The 22394-nt window shown below is 40.5% G+C and overlaps 4 protein-coding genes across 8 annotated transcripts; 1 reads left to right on the forward strand and 3 right to left on the reverse strand.

Annotated features, from left to right (window-relative positions):
* Positions 1-986: 986 nt before the first annotated feature.
* LOC143898712 (uncharacterized) lies at positions 987-6994 on the reverse strand. Of its 3 annotated transcripts, none has more exons than XM_077408365.1 (5): positions 6134-6994; positions 4469-4708; positions 4143-4372; positions 3678-4067; positions 987-3429 (listed from the first exon to the last, which is right to left on the reverse strand). In XM_077408365.1, the coding sequence occupies exons 1-5, from the start codon at positions 6332-6334 to the stop codon at positions 3084-3086; spliced, it is 1407 nt and encodes a 468-aa protein (XP_077264491.1). In that variant the 5' UTR covers positions 6335-6994; the 3' UTR covers positions 987-3083. The 3 variants fall into 3 exon arrangements, with proteins under 3 accessions (XP_077264491.1, XP_077264490.1, XP_077264492.1); XM_077408364.1 differs by having other exon boundaries at positions 3678-4082; XM_077408366.1 differs by lacking the exon at positions 6134-6994 and adding an exon at positions 4866-5897 and having other exon boundaries at positions 3678-4082.
* A 157-nt stretch (positions 6995-7151) lies between these two features.
* LOC143898871 (uncharacterized) lies at positions 7152-11101 on the forward strand. The gene is made up of 3 exons (XM_077408652.1): positions 7152-9702; positions 9792-10149; positions 10224-11101. Exons 1-3 carry the CDS (start codon positions 9418-9420, stop codon positions 11099-11101), a joined length of 1521 nt encoding a protein of 506 aa, XP_077264778.1. The 5' UTR covers positions 7152-9417.
* Positions 11102-11507: 406 nt separating this feature from the next.
* Positions 11508-13288, reverse strand: LOC143898717 (cilia- and flagella-associated protein 20). Of its 2 annotated transcripts, XM_077408371.1 has the most exons (4): positions 13065-13288; positions 12802-12899; positions 12366-12735; positions 11508-11936 (listed from the first exon to the last, which is right to left on the reverse strand). In XM_077408371.1, the coding sequence occupies exons 3-4, from the start codon at positions 12639-12641 to the stop codon at positions 11631-11633; spliced, it is 582 nt and encodes a 193-aa protein (XP_077264497.1). In that variant the 5' UTR covers positions 12642-12735; positions 12802-12899; positions 13065-13288; the 3' UTR covers positions 11508-11630. The 2 variants fall into 2 exon arrangements, with proteins under 2 accessions (XP_077264497.1, XP_077264499.1); XM_077408373.1 differs by lacking the exon at positions 12802-12899.
* A 642-nt stretch (positions 13289-13930) lies between these two features.
* Positions 13931-21939, reverse strand: Stau (double-stranded RNA-binding protein Staufen). Of its 2 annotated transcripts, XM_077408353.1 has the most exons (8): positions 21755-21939; positions 20806-20883; positions 20145-20353; positions 19447-20061; positions 18682-19229; positions 18076-18601; positions 17793-18001; positions 13931-17620 (listed from the first exon to the last, which is right to left on the reverse strand). In XM_077408353.1, the coding sequence occupies exons 2-8, from the start codon at positions 20856-20858 to the stop codon at positions 17360-17362; spliced, it is 2421 nt and encodes an 806-aa protein (XP_077264479.1). In that variant the 5' UTR covers positions 20859-20883; positions 21755-21939; the 3' UTR covers positions 13931-17359. The 2 variants fall into 2 exon arrangements, with proteins under 2 accessions (XP_077264479.1, XP_077264480.1); XM_077408354.1 differs by lacking the exon at positions 20806-20883.
* Positions 21940-22394: the final 455 nt, after the last annotated feature.

Here is a 22394-nt window from a genome sequence, read left to right on the forward strand (position 1 = left end):
CGCACAAATTCTAGAGAAAACTCTATACAAGATGTAAAAAACAACAACCGTGCGTCATTTAAAGAATCGTAAACACACAGCGAACAAAAAATATCGATTAGATAAGATTAATCTTTGAAACATCAAAACATTATAAGAGAAGAGTGATACGCTGCTAAGTTATACGCGAATTAGGCGCAACTATTATATATAGACGCAAATAACGTGTTACGCAATGCTCAGAGATAATACGAAGGCTAGGGCATTAGATACATCTAAATTATAGAAAAGCGGATTGTTTTTGTAGATAATGTAGATGTATTTTGCTCGTTATCGCGCGCATAGACATAAATTAATACGTATTCCAAGGTTTTCTTCACCTTCCTTTCAGCTGGGTGAAATATACGGAAATTTACTTATTGCGTTATACTGCGTTTATTCCGTGTGCTATTTTGCAATCTTCTCTGGTTACCGATATTCGGAGATATTCATCATCCGCGGTATCGCTTGATGTCAATCCTTCCAGACCGAAAATAGACCTACAATTATTATGCATGTATATCTACGAAAGTTATTGTAATTAAGTTTGAAAGGAAATTAAGAAACAAAAGATTTATAAAAATAAAATGTTCTCTCTTTTTCTCTGTGTCCTATTCCCAGGTTTTTGGTAACTCTACTTCGAAACTTATAGAATCGATTTATCGGAATAAGGATTACGGACGAATAAATCTAAATGGCAGTAAACAGAGCGTGATACGATATGGCTTTTGAATAAAGAAGAAAGTTATTGTCTTAGAGAAACTAGTTTTTACTTAAGTAAAAATTTGACGTCCATCCGCTCGAGGTAATCCTAAAACGGTGAATGCCGTGCAGCTCAGGAGCAAAGTCTTCGTAAACTTTCTTTGAGACCGGTCCATGATCGTAAAAACCGCATTTTATGTATGCCGTTCATTTATGGGCGCCGATAAAATGTCCTTCCACTCCATTCCGGATCAATGACACGGTCGTTTGAAGTTGCGTTGTTTTTATTCGTAATTACATGGTCATCGATAATGCACGCACGCAGTTCAACGACATGCGTCTCTTTTTATGCGAATGCCGTGAACGCGGGAGATGCAAGTCCGACTAATTTTATACAATGAATTTATTTATATATATACGTCACAGATGGTGTGTATTTTGCATTAGCTCTACAGAATGATCCTCCGTGGTATTTGTCTGCTGCTAAAGTAGTACGCTATGTTAATTTTCTGCATTACAACTGGCACTTCTGAATTATTGTTAATTACTAGTCTCGATTACTAGGACTGTGTGTCTTTGGCGTGTCGGTTTTAGAAAAATACTCAATTTTTGATTCTCTAAGGTCTAAAATGCAAGAATGACGACGATTGAGCCGCGAACACCGGTTCACCTCGGATGCTCTTTTTCTCTGTCAAAAATTGATTATTTTTGTGTATATATATAATATCACTATATTTATTGTTACCTATGTCTAAAGTGTCTGTATATATAATATATGTCGGCAAGCGTCCGGAAAAAACGTAATCACAAAATACACGCTTATATCTCTATGAGCTAATAATGCTGTATTAATATAATGTGATTACACATGGTGGTTTTCTTTTTTGTCTTTGCGATAGGTAGTACGAGCTACTTATTGTTTGTGTACCGACTGTTGTATGTGTACTTGCTTCTTTCTCAGGGCCTGTAACGCTCTCTATTTACGCATTCTGCGGTGTTTTAGCGCGTGTGCGAATGTATATGGAAGCACGGACTATTATCTACGTTACACGAATCGTCTAACTAATTAACTAACTTAACTATGCCTTCCTAGAACTACTCAGACTTCTGTTTAACATTTACCTCATATATCTCGCTTATAAGAATAACGTCACGATCGTATTTGTAATATCGACTACGGCGCCTACACTTACTTATTGATAATTAATACTGCTAGACGACTAGACTTGTTTTCATATAACATCCGGTCTTGTCCGCCCTTAAAGTTATTATCTAATTTGACACATAATTTCCGTATACAGTCTTAACATTTATGATGATGTTTGTATTGTGCTAAAAATATGTCACAGGCTACGAAACTCTTTTTTTCTCTCTCTTTTTCGCAAAATTTTCTCTTTTCGCTTTTTGGTCGATACATATGTGACGTGTAAAGTTCCCTGCGGATTATCTGCTTGATCGCTGTGAGTAAAATAATGTGCTTTTTTCTTTAGAATCTTCGTCACTGTTTGAATAATGCTACAATCGTGTATAATCTACGTTCGTAGAATAATATTTCTATTATATGGTAAGTTGTAAATTTCATAACCAGTATAAAATGACCAGTGCCAATACAATTATCACAGAGTTGTCAAGATAATGTCATATAGAGCATAGAACTAGTTTTACAATACATCTTGCTACATATAAACTTTCTTATGGAAGTAAACAATCATATACAAATCATAATTACTACTATCTATTCTAATGTTTCAATAATGTAAAAAAAGAAGGAATATACGCAAAAATGGCAGTGTAGACATTTTTAACACAAGAACAAGATGTACTGATACGTAACAAAATCAGATGTAAGAAATCAGAACGTGTTAACCGGTTTAAACGATAGTACAATTACATTATATTCTTAGAAACATTTAACAATTATTTTCCTATCACTAAAATAATACGTATAAATTGCATTAATATGCATAGAAAATAAAACTAAAGGTATCAATATTTAAGTAAATCTGGCTATGAAATTTCAAACTTACTTTCTTTGCTATATCGTAGTAAAGCTTCAACGCTAAGCTTACTAACAATAATGGAAGTTCACCAATAATCTCTATATCAGACAGTGGAAAGACATACGTATTCAATAAATAACTAACAAAATATACAATACCAACAACAACGTACTTAACGCTAAATGTGTATAAATAATTTAAGAACAATAAAACATACAAAATTTCCGTTCTCGTTAGCACCGTTAATCTCTGGAAATAAAGTTTACATTACGACAGTTACTAATACATGATCAATATACGATCACCTCGGCAGAACATTCATCCGAAATTTTAAGACCAGTCCTCGTATTGACTGCCCATGGTTCATCTCATTAAATCCGCCGCTCTCTGTCGATCCCGATGGACTTCCCGGGGATGCATTCTTTTACGATGTGAAAAACAGTTGCCGGAGCTCGCGAAAGCTTTCGGACAGTAAGGACACTGATAAGGCCTCGCACCCGTGTGCTGATTTATGTGGAATTTTAAATCCTGATTTCGCTTGAACGTCTTATCACAAAGCGGGCATGCGTGCGGTCTCAAGTCCGAATGCGTTATGCTGTGGGCGCGTAACGTCGAATTCGTTGGATACACTCTCCCGCATACATTACATGGAAACTGTACGCCGCCGTGATACTCCTTGTGTCTGAACAGATTCGACTGAGTTTTGAAACTGCAAGGAATCAAAATTTTTCTTTAATAGTACTTGAAAATTCTTCGAGGATAATAGTAATCAATACATTATAATTAATACATTATTAGTCAAAAATTTACCATTGAGATATTAATATTATTTCAATATAGAAACAAATAAATTAAAAAAAAAATACAAGAGGTTGATAATAATTCTTTGCTATATCTTAATCGAGTGAAATAATTAAATATTAAATTATTACGAGAATTATTGCAATGCAAACGTACATTCTTCCACATATGTCGCAGCCGTACTTTCCTTTAGGCCTGTGAGTCTCTAAATGCACTTTCAAATTTCCCTTTGTAGAAATCTTTTTACTGCAGATTGGACAGATAAAGTTGCTGGACGAATTGTTATCACTATTCGTGTGAAGTACACCATTCGTAGAGTAAACGTGTTGAAATTGTAAAATAGGCTTTCCGTCGAATCTTCTTTCTCTGGGTAAATGCGACCACAAGTGATTTTGCAAGCCAATTTGCGATATAAAAGATCGGGCACATATTGTACATTCGTGTGGTTTCGCTGGTGCATTGGATGCAGGTTTCCTACTGTCCTCGTGCGATTTAGATTCACTTTCATCTTTCTTTTCTTCGTCTTCCTCTTCCACTTCAGTATTTCTAAACAAACGAAAGCTTTAAGCGAGCACACTCGGCTATCGTTACGATATTTATTAACAGTATAAAAATTCCTACTTATTTGTTAAAGGTAATGGCTCCGGCGTATGTGACCTCGTTATTTCTTCCTCGTTATCTGAGGAATCTGAAGCTTCGGATGTAGACTGTTCCATGCCGCATTGTAAAAATAGCATCGGATCCACTTTTACCTCCATTTCCTCCATGCTCGGGGTGCAACGTTTGTCCTCTTGGGTATTTGATTCCGGTGGTCCCAGTGGCTCGTTTTCGGTTAAAATTTCTATCGCACCCTACGAGCGACAAATGATGTTACATTACGCTCTACAGATAAAAATGTAATATACCTAGAAATATTATCTTAAAAAGATTATTTATAAAGCACATACCTTTGTCAATATTGAATGTAACAGTCCTCGGTCCTCCGTTTTCTTTGCAGTATCTCGCATATCTTTAATATTCTGCGTCTCGTCGTCTTGTACAAGATTCGTATTGTCAATGTTACCATAAAGCTGCGATCTCAACTTTTCTTGGGTACGGTACGCCATCGTCGCAAAGCGATGGACACTCTCCAATCTTTTGATGCACGTTGAACAGACCATCTTTGAAAATTTGTCCTCCGATGACACCTGTGAAACATTTAAACATGAGTATATTACACTTCCACAACATATTGCATAGTTCTCTCAAGGTGGAAATTGTATAATGGGCAACAATTACTGTAAAATATGTTACATATCCTTTATATATTATATATATATATATCCTTTTTATACATGTCTATACCTGTTCTGCAAATTTAACTTGTTCCATATACGAAGGATATGTCAATCCAACCATGACCGTCTCTCAGATTCCGAAATCACATAATTTATGTCAATTGCATAATTAAGCATCATCTTATTGTTTCGTCATTATTTTTATTATATATCTCTTATTTTGCGTTATTATTATCTCCCATTCAGCGTGCCGTAACTCTCCCTCTGATTTCATCCTCGATCGACAATTAACCTAGCTTTTGCGAGCGCCGATAACGACGGTGGAAGGAAAGGACGTTTTGGTTCATTCAGAAACTAGAAAGAAATTCGCCCCGTTTCTATTCTTTTCTTCTCATCTTTCCTCGCGCGCGATCACGTCTCGGTCGGTCGAGATCGCAATTTTATTCCGCGCGACGTCATCTCCCCGTTGCCGTCCGCTCCACCGCGGACACGGGACACGGCCCTCATTTCCGATTGTATTTATAGATGTAGTCGGGCTTATATATAGCGGCAGCGGCAGATACACACATACGCGCGGCGCACGGTATACTTATTGCAATCAATAAAATGCTAATTTTTAACACTTTTGCAGCCCCGCACAAAATGGTCGCGCTCGGCCGACGTGTTCCCCCCGCGCGCGCGTTACGTCTGATCGGAGATCGGAGCCCCCTCAAATCGACACGCTGCCGTTCACGTCCCTGACGTGGGGAGCTCGATGACATTTCGCGGCTCATTAAAGAGGGACCGACGCGATGAATTTTTCGGCCGGCGGGTTTTCTCGGCGAGGCGTGCAACACCCCGTGTATATACGCTCCTCGAGCATGTCCACGAAAATGTCGCCGTTATATTTAGACGACCGAGTCGATTTAATCGCGAGCTCGTCGTTAGTCGTTATTCGACCGCGTGAGAAGGGAGGGCTAGAGATTTTAGGCATGATCGCGACTCCGAGTCAACTTGGCGCCGATTTCTCGCGAACGTCAGCCGCGATCGCACGTTCGATCTTCAGAAATTTGTCGACGCGATCGTATCCGAACGGAAAAGAGAAAATCGTCGGCCGATCTCGCGAAATCGGCGAGCGATCGGCGAGCGCGGGCGGACGACGTGCGTTTTCGAAATTCCACACGGCGGCCGGAAATTCGACCGGCACGTGATCGCGGCAGGTAGAGAGGGAGAATTTCGAAAGAAAAAAAAACGAGGGAGAGCGAGAGAGAAACGAGGAAAAAAAAGAGGATGAGGGCGGGAAAAAAAGGGGCGGTCGCCGCGTGAAAAATGCAGCTCGCGAATTTTTTCACTCACCAAGATATGCAGATATTTCCGTATTTTGGTCTGCAGGTAATGACGCCGGCCGTCTTCAGCGAAAATGTGCATTCCGTCGTAGTCGGTGACGATGTCGGCCGCACAGATCCGGCACTGCGCCGCGGGATGCCGGTCCGCTTGCCGATCGCGCTGCTGCTGCTGCTGCTGCTGCTGCTTGAGATCGCGTGCCGCCGTGCCCATTTTTCAAAAAAAGAAAAGCGGCAGAAGGAAAACGGCGAAGGAAGAGAAAGAGAGAGAGAGAGAGAAAGAATATGAGAGCGGCGAGGGGGAGGAATAGCGAAAAAGAAAAAAAGGAGAGAACGGCGTGTCGGGGGAGGAGAGGGGAGACGATTTTTCTTCTCGTTCCACCGCTGGAAGACTTTTCGTTTCGGCCGATCCTTCGGCGGGGCACCGCACGCGGGCTTCACGTCGGAGACGAGATCTTTTTCTCTTTTTTTTTTCTTTTCTCCTCTCCCGAAAAAAGACGGACCGCGAGCGAGAGGCGGCTAGGACGAAACGCCGTGTCGCCGATGAGTCGGCCCGCGACGCGACGTCGTCTTCATGTACTCGGGCAACGACGGGGCATCCTCGGTCGCGAGGAACGGCGGCGACAGCGACGGCGACGACGACGACGACGACGACGACGGCGACGGCGACGACGACGATGCGCGACCGAGAAGAAGCCGCGTGTGTCTCCCGACGGCGGCGGCCGAAAGCGGACGAACGCGCGCGGCGGCGACGGCTTGATTATTCTATAACGATTTTCCCTCTTTTTTTGTTCCGCCGTATACTTTATGAGTGGAGCCGCGGATTGGGCGAGATTATAAGCCGCGCGGGTACGGCGCGACGCGACGCGGAGTCGTCGTGCCCGTGTGCTCTTTATAAAAACAGCCGCGCGCTCTCGCCCGCGCGTCCGCGGCTAGTCGTCGGGCGTCGGCGTGCGTCCGTCCCCCGTTCCGTCGCCCACCGCCGTCCCTCTCCTCCCCCCCTTCCTCCGCCCCCTCCGGAGTGTGCCGCGAGTGCTCAATACAAAATATATAATAGCATTCGTCGATTTGAAAAACATATGTATATAACCAATTGTTTTATTTATGGATTCCGCCGGCGCCTCGCGTAGCGGCGCGGCGCGGCCGCCCGCCGCGCGCCCGCGCGCAAAGCGCTCCTTCCCTCCCTCCGCGCTCCCCGCCACGGTGCAGAGCGCGCGCGTATTCGCGGCGTCGCGACGCCGCCGCCGCCGCCATCGCCTTCGCCGTCCGCGAAAATCGTATATTACATCGACGCAACGACGGCCATGCGGCGCGCAAAGAATAAAACGCATCGGCGCGCGACAACGCTCTTTAATTGGTCCGCCATCTTGGCCGGCACGCTCGACGTCGCTCGACGACTCCATCTCGGCGCCCGCCAATTTCTGTTTTCGTGGAATCTCGTAAAAGCCGCGCCGCGATTCGCAGCGCGACGCACCACGTGTCCCCCGCGCGCGCCGTCCGTCGACGTCGCGCGCGACGCCCGTTCGCTCGCACGCACGTCGTCGTCGTCGAGATCGCCGTCGCGGCGCCGGCCGCCGGTTTCCCGCCATTTCTCCGCCGGGTATCACTGCGCGCGTGCGCGTGCGCGCGCCGAGTTTTTGCGCGCCGCGGAAAATAGTCCGCGGACGAGCGGCGGCTCCCCCCACCGCGCGCCCCCTCCTGACGGCGGGGGAGCGGAGAGCCGGCGCTACGCTCCACGTCCCCATTTAAAAAAATCAATACTTAATAATTAGCAATTAATACGCCCGCCGAGTGTATACGTGTGTGTGGACGCGATTACCCCTCCCCTCCCCTTCCCACCCGTCCGCCACAACCATTTCGCCCAATTTTGCCCCCTCCCCTCCCCCCCCCCGATTTCCCCATCGCAGCTCTTAATTACGCCAGGCTCGTTATAATGACACGATCATTATTTCGTTAATTATTCGTATCGACGTTTGTTATATTCACCCCCTTTTTGTCCCGGCGGCGGGATGATTTTCGCCGGAGCCGTGAATAGAAAAAGACACCCCCCGAATTTGTATTTCAGGGGGAATCAATTTGCACAGGAGAGGAGGGAGGGGGAGAGAAAATTATCGCGATGCCGTTCGTGATTGACGATGACAATGACGTCTCCGATCGGCAATGTCTTATTTTCGACATTTCGTACAAATTATAATTAGCACGAAATGTGCAATGAATTGATTAAATGTCAATAAAGCAAGCGGAACGAATATTATCCATGATTATTTCAATGCATAATTACGTATCGCGATAAAGTACGTACATCAGAGAGGAAATAAAAATTGCATTACATATTTTTAGCGCAAACAGGAGAATAATTAAAATTATAATTAATTTTCAGAAAATTAAGAGAAAAATCAGAAAATGTGTTTCATTATTAACAATTATTATACATTCTTAAGTTTATTATTCCCGTTGTGGAATATAGATATTGTTGTTGCCACGAATTCAGATCTTCGAAAATATATTTATTACCCTCCCGTTTTTTCGTCAAAATTTTGTGCGATAAATAACGCGAAAAAAAAAAAAAAAAAAAAACATGTGAACGAGGAGGAACATAACCTCCGAAGGTCCCTTCTCGACCCTTTCCAAAATTAAAACAAAAATCATGGGAACAGTTATCAAATTCTCGTCATTTTTCACCTGCACGTTTTATCGCAGGAAGGAGAGATGTTGAAATATCCGGATTATCCGGTAAAAGTCGCGTCATACTCCCCGAAGAAGCTATGCCGATACTCCTTTCTGCATCCCCCAAGCATCCCCAGTAAGCGGGCCGTCCAAATTGACAGATCTCGACAGTGATTGACATTAACGGCAAATTCAATCGGGGAATCAGGATTGTCAGGAATCGCTGGCAAATCGGCATCGAATATATGTGTTCGCGTCAAGCTCGCGTTTTGCCGGCGAAGCCTTCTGACATAGCCTGACAGCCGATTGGGGATTGGGGACGGAAACCGTTCGCAGAGTCGCCGTTGAACGCGAATTCCGCTCGATTTCCGCCGTCAAACTGCGTCAAGTTACAAACATGTCGAAGTTTGCTTGATTTCTGCCGTCTGTCATCATATTTTTTTTTTGTTAAACTTTGCTTCATGTCTGCTATAGTATTCTGCCAGCAGTATTTGTATATGTTTGATCTTCCAGCCTTTCCGTCGAGAAAATTTGTAGCAACCATTTCACGGAATCTGTTCTCGATACTCTAGGTGACCACTTGTTTTTTTTGTGACGCAATCGCAGCACGCATAAATTTTCCGTGAGAGGATGTCGAAGAACGAAATCTGTGGGTACGCGTCATTGTTGTGCAGCGTCGTGGACAAGCCACTGGAACTGTGGTCGAAACACGTTTCCTACGGTGGTAAAGTTCGTAGAGCGAGGGACGAGCTGTTGCACGGCGATAGAGTAATCGAGATCACCGGGCCTCACGACAACGCTATCCCCACGAGCATAACTATTCCTGCTAAAGCGGTAGACGTCCTGAACATAAAGCTCCCCATACTCGCGTTAGTCATAAAGAATTTAAACTTGCGGTTCAAGCTGGAGATTCAAGTACATGGATGCCTTTAATATGTTTCATGAATGATATCTGTATTACTCTCAATTTCTTAATGACGATTTTCTATCTTCTGCGTGCAAAGATAGTAGACAAGGAACAATATCGGAGAAGATTCTCCTTCGTGACCTACAATGTGGAAAGGTTGCCGAGTATCAGTGCAAATGTGGCTCGTATTCCACTGAGATTGGAGGAATGTTGGAATTTCTTGGAGATAAACCTTCAAACTCTCTGTCGCGAAGCGTACGGAATGGACTATCGGGCTCTGCGGCGAGTAACGATTTATCCGAATTGCCATTTGAGAAGAGTTTATCTGCAAGATCGTCATTATAACGACGATGAGACGCCTGTCGAGATGTGTCGGGCTTTCTTCGATATGTATCTGTTGAAGCGGGGAATCGGTTTCATCGAAAAGGCTTGTCAGACGGAAGAATGTTACACAGGTTTTACAGATGCTTGAAGAAACGTGAGATATACATACGTACTGACATATTTTTATTTCTTGTTCGGCTTCTAGGACCTTTAGAGCAATCTGACTTGAATTGTTTTGCCAAAAATGATTCTGTTGGCACGTCACCGACGAAAGTAGAATTATGCAAAAACGCACGTAGCACGGAGAAACTGAAAAGTTCGAGTCCACCTGACCTAAATTTGTACAATTCTAATACATTGAAAAGGAATTACGTGTCATTAGATGGTTTAAATGATGCGATAAAAATACGTAACCGAGATGTTTTTACAAGACAAGGTGAATTCTTTACAAAATCTTTGATAAATGATCCAGTTGTAGAAAAGAAATCAGAAAAAAGTAGTACTGACGTAACAGGGAAAGCAGAGCAACGATGTGTCGTCAAAATGCATAAGGCAGGAAACTCCCTGCTAAATATAAAAATTAATAATCATACGTTGCAACCTGCATCTTCTGTCGAATTAAAAAGAATTGCAAAGAGTCAATTTTTAAAAACGCACGTCAGTGAAATATTATTCAAAGATAATAGATTTTCAAAAAGTCCGCAGAAAATTCAGAATGTAGGAGACACGTACGTTAACTCGAGAAACTGCACATTAAGTAACAACGATAATAATGTACAGATAGGAAAAGATAATAGTACAGATGCAGAATTTAGAGTTTCCGCGGTCGGTTCTCCGTCGGCTTTTAAACTTGATCTATCGGAGAGCATTAAACTTAATAAAATAACCAGTAATGCGACCGACACTCGAAGCAATGATATTTCTAAGCACAAATACATTAGAGAAAGTGAAAAAAATATCGCCAATCGTTTAAGATCTCTGGTTAGTATCGAAGAAAACGCTGAAGATATAACTGAAGATATGTTCAAACACATTCAACCTGTAATCGAGAAAGACACAAAACTGGACGAAATAAAATCGTGAATCATATACTTAACGACGGTTGTATCTGATTTTATAGCTATAGGTCAATCCGCAAATAAAAAACTTATCGAAAAAAGACTCGATGTGTCGCAAGTAGAATTATAAATAATGTATGATAAATCGGAGGAACTTTTACAACAATTTGCAGAGAAACAGAAATGGCGCATGGATATCGGTCTGCAATAAATTTAACCATTTTTAGCGAATTATTTGAAAAGAAAATTATAGGAAAAATATATATAAAAAGAGAAAAATATACATGTTTCTTGTCCAATAAGCAAAAATACATGCAATACATGACATATGATCTATATTCTACTAAGTAAAAAATTAATGATATTAATTATTACTAATATATATTGCTTGTAGTATACATGATGGAGCAATATATAAAGTTAAGGCAAACAGCAATAAATTAACTTTTATTTTGAATTATCTTCTAATTTGAACAAATTTTTAAAGAAACATTGCATCGAACAACTCTTCTTTTTTTTCCTTACCAAAAACGCGCCTGTTCTTTCACTAATTCTCAACATTTCGCTTTGTTTTGAATAGGCAAGAATAATTTAAATTCCGCCGGCAATTCGTCCTCCGAATATAATCGATCGGAAAAGTACACTCGTCGTATCCTACAATTAGCATGAATTTGGATCCTCAGTGTCTCCACGTAATTCGTTCCGTAAGCACGGCGTGTGAAGTCAGCCAAGTTGAACTGTATCTGATTCCAACCGTCGTCCAGTCTCATCGGCATAGTACATATGAATGGTTTCACTCTCGTAGTGGACTGGTAGTTGCTAGCACGAAATCTGCGACGTACATTTTTGTCGTCGATTATCTGCAATGTATAATTTCTTTTTTTATACGAAGAAACAGGTTGAAAGATTTGTTGAATAAAACAAAAATATATAAAATATTTTAAATAAATCAAGTATTATATGTTCTAATTTTCTTCTTAAATATATCAAATTTCATAATTTATGAAATTATTAAATTACAAAAATATATCATATTTTTTAAGGCGATGTGGGGCTTCCACGTGCATGAAAATGGATTTAATTTTCTAACTTCAATCTATCTTATCTATAAAGTGCAGTTTGATTCTTAAATCTCATCTATCGGTTTAATAAGAGATTGTCAAATTGGAGGTTGTGAGCAAAGGAGTATAAAGTAATAATGGTAACTCGTTTTGGGACTTCACACATTAACCAAGATAGGATAACTTTCCCTTGAATTTCTCTATAAATTAGCACAATGAGAACCTTACCTGGACCTCGAATGTGAAGTACTTCTTCAGGTTCTTGATAATCATCACCAGAAAGGGCAACTTTATACCCAAAGTCTTCCTCGGGTCCGCAGGACACGTGATATACGTTGTGCTAACGTTGCTGCCTAGTATCTCCAGAACGAGGCTCTGGATGTCGTTGTCGGTGATCCTCTTGATATGTCCGTTCCTCACCTTCTTATCCCAGATTTGCAACGGCTTGCTGCCGATGCTGTACAGGATGGATAGGAAACCACTTTGGAAGGTATTCTTGAACATCTTCGGATTCGTTCGGGATCCCGCCGCTCTGACAATTTTCTCTGGTGTATATGTTCCAAAACTAGGCTCCTACTCCTCTATTTTCTCGTCAATCCTGCAATACGCAAATTAGCACGATAAATTCGGCCGATTTCTCGGCGTCGAAAAAACATAAGCTAACCTTCTTCCATCTTAAATTAAGTGAACTCTGCTAAATAATTCCGGAACGGGATCGAAGGCACCTCGTCACATCGGCAAAGAAAGGAAAGGACTGACAAGCTGAAAACACGTTACGAGCGACGATTTAAAAACATTCATGCTTATACTTGAGACAATAAACCATTCTCTACGCCATACGCATCGGTCGTCGTTTTACTTTAATCCATCATCCATCGTTTCACGAGGAGTTGTCTCACGGAATAAAATATCAACGGTGATTCTAACCTGTAGTCGACTGTTTGATCGATACATCGTTCCTCAATCATGAATACATCAACATAGACGAATAGACGTCAGTTTGGATGCGTCAGACTTCAATAAATTGTCAGAATAGTAAACTTAAAAAATTGTTAAGATTGCGAATAAATTAAAATTTCAATTGCATTCATTTATTTGAGGTTATAACAGCTCAAATCAACTCAAACTGATACTGATGATCCAAGTTCAAGTTCATGAAAATCGCGAGCCGAGCCGAGATGCCGAAGACAGAAAAGCGGCAAAACGTTGAACTAAAACATCCCGTCTCACGTCTGACAAGGAAGGGATTCTTGTGTCCCGCATCGCATAAAATGACCCAGATATTTAGTAAACAATTATTGTGCAAAATAAATTCATTTTTTCGTTTAGATATTAGTTTCATTAAAATTGAGACATCCCCGGTGAAAAAATTTCTCATATTTTCTTAGAAATTTTCTAAAAACCGTAGTCCATTCTTATTTTATTATAACATTTTAAGAGATTGTACCACTTAAGATAGCCTTAAATTTAAAAACGAACTATAAAAATTTAATATTTTATTACTTTTTCTGAAAAATGTTCCAATTTGTATAAAAATTTTGAAAAAATCTTAGTTTTCATAGGAATTCTGATTAATAATATAAAAAGTTTTGAGAAATTTTTCCATCAGAGATATCTGTGAAATTCTTTTAGCAATTAGACATTAGACAAATTAAAAAAATACATATTGACAAATTAGGTATTAAATCTCGCAAATATTTGATTCGCCAAGCAAGCACTGATACATTTGACAAAGAATATTTTATTCAAACGGAAGCCTCAGATAAGGATAAATAAGGTAAAATATTCAGGTATTCGTGTGCCACCTTGTCATGCGTATATTTGAAACGCACAGTAAAAAGGCCATATACATGAAACGTGAAACCTTTCTACGATCGTTCTTCAACTTCAAATACAAACTGATGCGGATAGAGGAAAGCAGTAGATTCCTATACGTCGTACAATTCACTCCCGAAAATGCAATTAAAGCTCCATCGAGTACGAATGATCCTTCTCGATCGATTAGATCTACTCGGGAAGCAATCGTTCTCTCGATGGGAAGCTGCCGAGGATTCGCATTTGCGTGACAGCATACGAACAAATTGCCTCACTTAAAATGTAAATCTAACATAACCGGGCTACTTTACGGTATATATCGTATACGGTACTTTCTCTCGTCCCGCCAACTAACTGAAAAATCGCGAGAAGCTGATATATTTTACAGAAGCTTTACATAACAATATGTCGCAACGTAGTGAAACGGCAGCGGTTGTTTTCCTAATACTAAACGAAAGTAAGCAAACGTTTCGTGGCGCTTGTATACATATGTGACGGCATTAAAACAAAATGACAGGACAAAATATAGATTACGCATGAAATTAATATATTTCGCAATCTCTTTTCTTCTTCCTGACAATATCGACGCATCAGCCTTCTGTTTTCTCAACACTTTGCAGATTAAGTCCGACAATGCGTCGACTTTTCAACGCGCGCGCGAGCTTTCTCTCCTCAAAGTGTCGAAGGATTTTATCTCCGGTATCTCGGTAAATTGATACGTTATATTCGCTTATCTAATCGTTAATATTAACTATACTGTATTACAGATCATAGCATGAAATCGTTTCCTTTTTCCTCTTCCTCTTGCAGTGTACGCGACGTAAATTGTTCAATTCGCATCTTCGTCCTGTTCGGCTCTTGAAAAACTATATGCAATGGAATCTACTACCGTGTCTCATAATACTGAATGCCACATGAACAAGAAAGGCCCACTTATAATAGTGATCGGTATCAGGCAAAACAAAACCCAACTAGAGTCTCGAAGAGTCAATAAATAATTTGTTTTTTTTTTTTCAGCGAATATCTCAAACAAACCTCGATTTAATCGACGGATCCATCATCGAGAACATTTGTTACAAATTTTTCAATATACCGAGTATCGGGCATTATGAATAGAATGCACACGATTTTAATGAACAATAATACAGTTTACTAACCGTTTATACAGTTGCAATTTATGTAAATTGTTTGTATTTGTTGTTCAGTAAATCGCAATGTAATACGAGAGTAATGAATAGAAGACAGCAAAGTCACTTGGTTGAGAACGCCGGTACAAAGTTCTGTGTCGTTACACCGTGTCAATAAAAGGCAACGTTCGTTATAGTTTGCGCGAGACGCATATAGAACTTAAGTTCAAGAAGTAAAAGTTACGTGAATATTCAAAGTTTGTACCGTTTCTCAATGTTTATCTTCATCCATTATTAAGTCTCCTCCACTCTAGTATTCTTACTCATATTTTTCCGACAGTAATACAAAATTCACCGTTGCTTCACGACTATTTTTCCAACAAAATTAAAACAATTTCATCACAATAGTCTTGACGCAGCGGGACAAATTTCAAATTATTGCCTTCTCTTCTTTTTCTCTTATTTAGATTCATCGAAATTTCCGATGCAACGTATCATTACTGTTTACCCGCGAACGATAGGATGTATGGAAATTTCTATTCCCTTCTCTTCTCAACCGGACAAAAATTCGCCGTTTTTTAGGATGTTTCTACATCGAGATTAAAATAATTTTATAATGGTCTTGACGCAACGGGACAAATTTTTTAAATTACTATTCTCTTTTCGTTCCGTTTCATATTCACCGAAATTTCCTATACAGCGTATCATTACCCTTTTACCCGAATGACAGATGTATGGAAATTTCTATTCCCTTCACTTCTCAATATTTTACGATACATGAATATGTTGACCCCAGATTGCTTCTGGCCCCCGTAGAAAAGCAAATTGGGGCATAGGGACAGTGTATGTCGCATTACCTATGTTTTATCAATTTAAAGCCACTTAATATTTCACACAATCGTTTTAATCAACGCGTATCTCCAGCGCACGTAGCCAGAGCTTGCTCTGGAAAAATACGTTTTATACGATTTTATTTATAATTTTCACATGCGACTTAATAGAAATAAGTTTTAACTTGCATTTTTTTCAAATAATGCGACAAAAAAGTACTCACACAAAAAAAATATAAAGTGATTAATTCTGAACCGAGGATTAAAAAAAAAGGAAAAAAAACATTATTATGAATTATTAACATATCATTAGATAACAAGACAGCTTTTTATTCATGATAACGTGAAAGCTAAGGAATTCAATTGAGAAATTAAGAGATGGTCGCATTTCACCTCCAGGTCGTGTAACTTCGATTAACGATTTCCCTATAGTGTTCATTATATATTATAGACTGATCCTAACTGGAGAATGACCATTTTGAATCATTTGTAGATAAGTATATTGCTATTGTGATCCTGTCAATGAAAAGTTACAATAAATATAGCAGCTATACCTGTCACTGCTAGGATCGCAATCACGATCAAGCACCAATAATGTTCCATGGCATTGTTAATTTTGTAAGAGCTGTAATACACGAATCGTTCAATGATACGTTATTGTAATTCATAACAATAAATTTCCGATAGTCACAGAAACTTGTCATTGTCTACTGTGACTAATCAGACGTTTCACGTTTCTAGTCATTAAACGAAAGAATTCTTACACAATTACTAAATACTAAATACATATCGCTTATTGGTGCTTGAACGGAATTTTAATGTAAATTAAGACACTGCAAAAGATCAGGAAGATTTCATATAACACGCTAATAACTAATTTAAATAATTTTATATAAATTGATTCAAGTTTATATCCATTCGATTTTTATCAATTTTAGTAATGTAGATAGCAAGCAATCCAATAATATAAACATTATAAACAATAAACGTGTAAAATGAAAAATATATATAGATATAGACTATGCACAACGCTTCGTGTAAATTTTTGATAAATGTTTTTGACATAAATACATTTTTACAATTATAAATATAGTCAGATTATTGTAGCAACTTTTTTCTATATAGATTACTATACAGAAAAAAAGATTCCACGAGAAAGAGGGAGAGCTTTTTTAATAGATCAGATTCCGCGTATAAAGGAATCGGATTTAGTAAAAAAATTGGCTAACAGAACCGCGGCTGAGACCCTCTTTGCGCGATTGAAGAAAAAAGTCTCTGTCGAGGAACAGCACATCTCCAAAATGTGATTTTGGCAATGAATAAACAATATTAATATCATCAATTTTGCAAAGAATTTTATAACAACGGAATTCACTCAACTTTCTTTTGCAGTGTCCTAAAGAAGCATAAATATAACTCAACATTATGTATGTACTTAAGCGCTACTCAGTTACTTATCGATAGCTCCATCCATAATGTTATTTTTAACTTGAATGCTAATGTGTATCCCATCACCAGATGCACCTTTATCCTTCTTCACTTGTGCTGCATTCGAGGCATTATCAAGTCCCAATTTACTAAGAGTACGAAGCGCCCTTAGAGCCGCTTGATTGCGACTCGCAGTTATTGTCGCTCCATTACCGTGACAAACTTGCGGTGGATCAGTGCTTAGCGACACAAGTGATAAATATTCCTTGTTTATAGACACTCCCTGGAACATTAATGGAAAATAATGGCTTACTTCAATGATATATCGATGTCACATTCATCATTTCCTATTCACACATGCGTTCCATTTTGATTTATCTAATTCCACTTTAAAATTAATTAAGACTATTTTTTAATATTCTTTTAATACACATCAAATTATCGCGATAGATTACCTTAGGAAAATCGCTAAATTCTACGCTGAAATTAAATAACTGAGATAAATAATGCAATTGATCCTTGGGCGAAACACCAGCCGTATTTTGTTGTTGCTGTTCGCGCAACTCTTCAGCAACTATTTGTACGCTGGGTCCATTCCCCAGTTTAGATTCTTGACCTCCGTCTACCAATAAAAGACCAGGTACTAATTGGCGACCTATGGTACCTAAAGACGATAAAAATTTTTTAATTTCTCGAACACGATTATCGAACACGACTATTATCGATATTTTTCCTTACCTCCTACTGAGTGAGGTTGAGTGTCGTTCATTTGTTCGTCCTCGAGAAATGTAACTTTTCTAGGCTTCGACTCCGTGTTTTCGCTCTCTCCCGTCTTTATGGATGGTTTTGCGGGTTGCGGCGACGGTTTACTGTATCCCAATTGCGTCAAGAGAGCCTCAGCCGCGGCTCTCTTAGCCAATTTCTTGTTAGGTCCGATTCCTTGAGCGGAATGCTGGCCCATTATCACTTCCATGACAAACTCTCTGCGTCTTGGCGCGCCCTTCTCGTCTATCAGATTGTAAACCGGTTCCCTCTCGCGTTTCGCCTGTTGAATCTGAACCAGTCGCGAGACCGGATTGACCTCCTCCGCGGCTTCATTCTCCGCACGGGGCTCTTGATAAACTTTGATTAAATTACGAGATTTCTTCTTCGTCGCTGGTGGCTTACGTTTCACTCGCATCGTTCGATTCTGTATGGTAGCCGGTAACGGAGGAAGACGCTTCAGTTCGTCTAACATCAACTCGGCGGCGCGTTTCTTCGACACCTAAGAAAACAGGGACGGTAGGAGCACATTAGAAATTGCATTACTTATCGTTCTTCTACCTGAAAAGTTTGAGAGATTACTTTTTTCGAGGATCCTTCTCCCACAGTAACCTTGTCGCCGACAGTGCATTTTGTCATAAAGGTTCTTATGTGAGGTTTACCGCTTTCAGATACGACTTCAAAACCGACTGGCAATCCACGTTTTAGTGCGGTTTCGTGAACAAGAGATACGGGACTTTTCAACTCAGCGTTCGGATCGTCAATGCCACTCAGCGAGCCGTTCTCGTTGGAGTTATTCACGTTTGCGATCTCTTCCGGTAGTGGCAATTGACGTAGCTGTTCCAAGGCTCTGCTAGCTGCGTCGTGACGTGCTGCTTGGCCTGTCAAACCTCTACCCGTGAATTCGCGTTCGCCCACCTTCAGAGTTACGAGATACAGTCCCTGAAGATCCGTGTGAACTCCACGATTGTACGCAAGTCGTGGATTATACATTCGTGGAAAATTACCGAATCCGTGCGGCATAAATTGATGTTGCAACGCAGCTGGAGGAGCTTGTCGGAACGTATAAACAGTTGGCTCACCCCGTTTCATCGCTAACGCGTTCAGTTCGACAGTGGGCGGCAAATGTCCTGCGATCCAAAACGGCACAATTTAGATAAATTAAATAATACCGAAGAGTACTACAACCCCCTGCCCCCATGTGGATCTTGTGATTGAAAAAGAGAAAGTTATAAGTCGACATTACTGTACAATTATAACTACTTATACTGAGAACGATAACGTTGCAAATCGATATTATTATTCTACTATAATTCCATGCATATAGAAGTCAAAATATGAAATTACCGGAACCTGTCGGACATTTGCCCAGGTGACCGATCCTCATAGCCTTGGTAGGTTTGGGTGGAGGTTGACGGTACCAAGTTTTCGTCAATGCTTCGGTTGCCGCGCTATGTTGAGCTTTCTTTATACTAGGACCTTCAGCGACATATTCCTCCTCACCTAGTTTTAGTGTCACCGTGAATCTTTTTTTGTGCGCCGGTCCCTGCTCGTTGGTCAGTCTATATTGATGTTGAATCCTATTGAATCTCGCCAACTCGTTTAACAAGCACATGGGTGTTTTTTCTTTCATGTTTGCCAAAGCTGGATTAGTCCCGTTGGCATGATTTTGACCAGATGCATTATCGTCTCTTGACTCTCCATTGGCATCGTTCGTTAACACCTTCGATTGCTCCACGTTTGGTTGTTGCGGCATATGTTGCGGCTGTTGCTGCTGCTGCGATTGCGACTGTTGCACCTGCTGTTGCGATGGCTGTTGCTGTTGGGGAGGCTGATTTTGCTGATTATTCGGTTGTTGCTGCTGCTGCTGCTGCTGATGTGGATACTGAGGCTGTTGCACATTTTGAAGAGTCACAGAAACTGTATTTGCTTGGTCCTTCATGCTAACGCTAACCATGGTATCTAGAAGTAAAATGTTTTGCATTAATTTTCACGTCGATAATTAAGAACAAGGATCAAATCTTTCACCGTGTATCCGTACTTACTGTTTGTACCGTGCGTATTCATACCCATCAACATCGGCTGTCTCGGATTTCCATGCGGCGGGCCAGGATGCTGCATGTGATGCATATGCTGTTGATGGGGGGGCATGGACAGTATTTGTTGATGCGGATTCCGATGTGGTAGCAAATGTTGCGGCTGATGTAGCTGTGGCATGTTAGCCTGCTGCATGGGCCGCATTGGTCCTGCCATTCTGCAGAGTCATTTTTGTTTGATTACACCCAGAATCACACACACATTGGATAAATTTCTCATATTTGTACTGACTTTTTATAAATTAGCAAATATCACATTGTTCTTTATTATACATATAGATATATTTAATCCCTTTTATAGAGACTCTTGAAAAGTTTTCGCTGTACATGTAGAAACATTACAGCGATATATTATTAAGTCACCAAACAGAATCTTTAGGAAGTTTCTCGGTCAATTTTTACCAATCTGCACAGATATTTACATGATATAATAATTTTTAATTTTGTGAGCCTTTTAGATTATATGATATAATAAAGTTTATTATTTACTTCAGTTCTATTCTATTCTATAAGATCGGTATTCTTAGGATAGGCTAATGTTTCGATCACTTTTTATTTGATTCCGTCGTTGCAGAAGCGTTAATATAAGATTTGATTATAGGACATTAACCTATTGTGATCTCGAAGCTGATTTTGCATCGCGTGATGTTGGTGGCGTAACATCTTATGAGAATCTACGCAGACAAACCTGCAAAGTGAAAGAGCAAGGTCATTCAATCCTGTTTCAACATATTTCAGATTGCACATGTATAAACAAATCTTTACAGCCTGTCAATCTTTTACATTTAACGACGCTATGCGATTGAAACTATCGAAAGGTAATTAAATTTTACGAAGCTTTAATAATCAAACTTTTCATCGTGTTAAAATATATAATACATCTGTCTTCTTTCACATACATGGACAAGCTCCCACATAGCAATCAGCAGACTACGAACCATTCTTCTGCTAATTTTGCTAATCAGTGAGAGAGAAGACGTAACGTCTCATAATTACCAATAAACAAGCAATCTAGTCTACGAATTGTACTGTTTGTTGATCTTGCCGATCAACAAAGGAGCTCTCTCGAGTTGAAAAAAATAGGTCTAATCCGAAATTTACTCCGAAATGTAATTTCGAGCGTATTCCTTTATCTCCACATGGAGACGGGCGAGATTTTCGTCGGCGTCACGAGTCTTACCGTTTCGCGCGCGATTTACCGCGGGCGCGAACGATCCGGTCGGAGCCGGAGGAGACGATGAGGGAAGACGGTATAACCTTTCCCGCGAGGAAAGGGCGAGCCGGTATGGTATATAACGGGCGGTTTATTTACGCGGGACGCCGTCGCGGCAGCGCGCAATTTTGTATACGCGCGAACTGCGTGCCCGGTTCGCGAACGCAAACGAGCGACGTCGATTTTTCTCCAATCTCTATAAATAAGATCCCGTCTCTTCGAGACGGAATGGGCTTGGTCCGGCGCGGGCGGCGGCGGCGGCGGCCCGTCCGTATAGGAAGCGGAGCGGAGCCACGCCGCGCGCGCGGCGCCGTACACCCTTTTTGCTCACTTTTCCCACACTTACCCGGTCACGTTCGCTCTATTTCGCGGAAATTTAGATCGTGTCGCGCGACACAGGGAAATTTCCGGCGAAACAGATCCGCTCCGACGTAAACGAACACCGCCAGGCCCTTAGCACGGCTATTGGCAAACAGTAAAGAAAAGTACTCGGTAGACTAAAATGCGGCCATTTTGATGTGGAGCGTGGAGCTAGCGGCTAGCGGCGGACCCGTGACGTCATCGGCACCGTCCCGATCGCGATGGGTATATAGAGACGCGGTACTGACAGTAGTGACAGTACCTAGACAACAATTTCTGTAGGAAGAAACACACTACCTATATTAGGCGAATGACAAGCGCGATAAGAAATCGAGATTTATAACGATTGTTTTTGCGTTTTGTGCAGAAATGTAGGATTCCATTCCAAGATTCTAAATAAAAATACGGCGACGGTACCAAAAAACTATAATAATTTTGAAAAAAAATATTTTGTTTTTTAAAGTACCCTCTACCTATTTTATTAGTTCGAAAAAATTACTTGTTGTAGAATACCGTCTCAAAAGTTTACAAAAAAATATGGCAATGGTACGAGAAAAGCATATCATAATTTAGAAAAATAAAAAACAATATTTTATTTTTTTTCACTTCTGATGCCTACCTATTTT

The sequence above is a fragment of the Temnothorax americanus genome, unplaced genomic scaffold, assembly GCF_048541705.1.
Source record: "Temnothorax americanus isolate GAGA-0224 unplaced genomic scaffold, ASM4854170v1 Scaffold24, whole genome shotgun sequence".
NCBI lineage: Eukaryota > Metazoa > Arthropoda > Insecta > Hymenoptera > Formicidae > Temnothorax > Temnothorax americanus.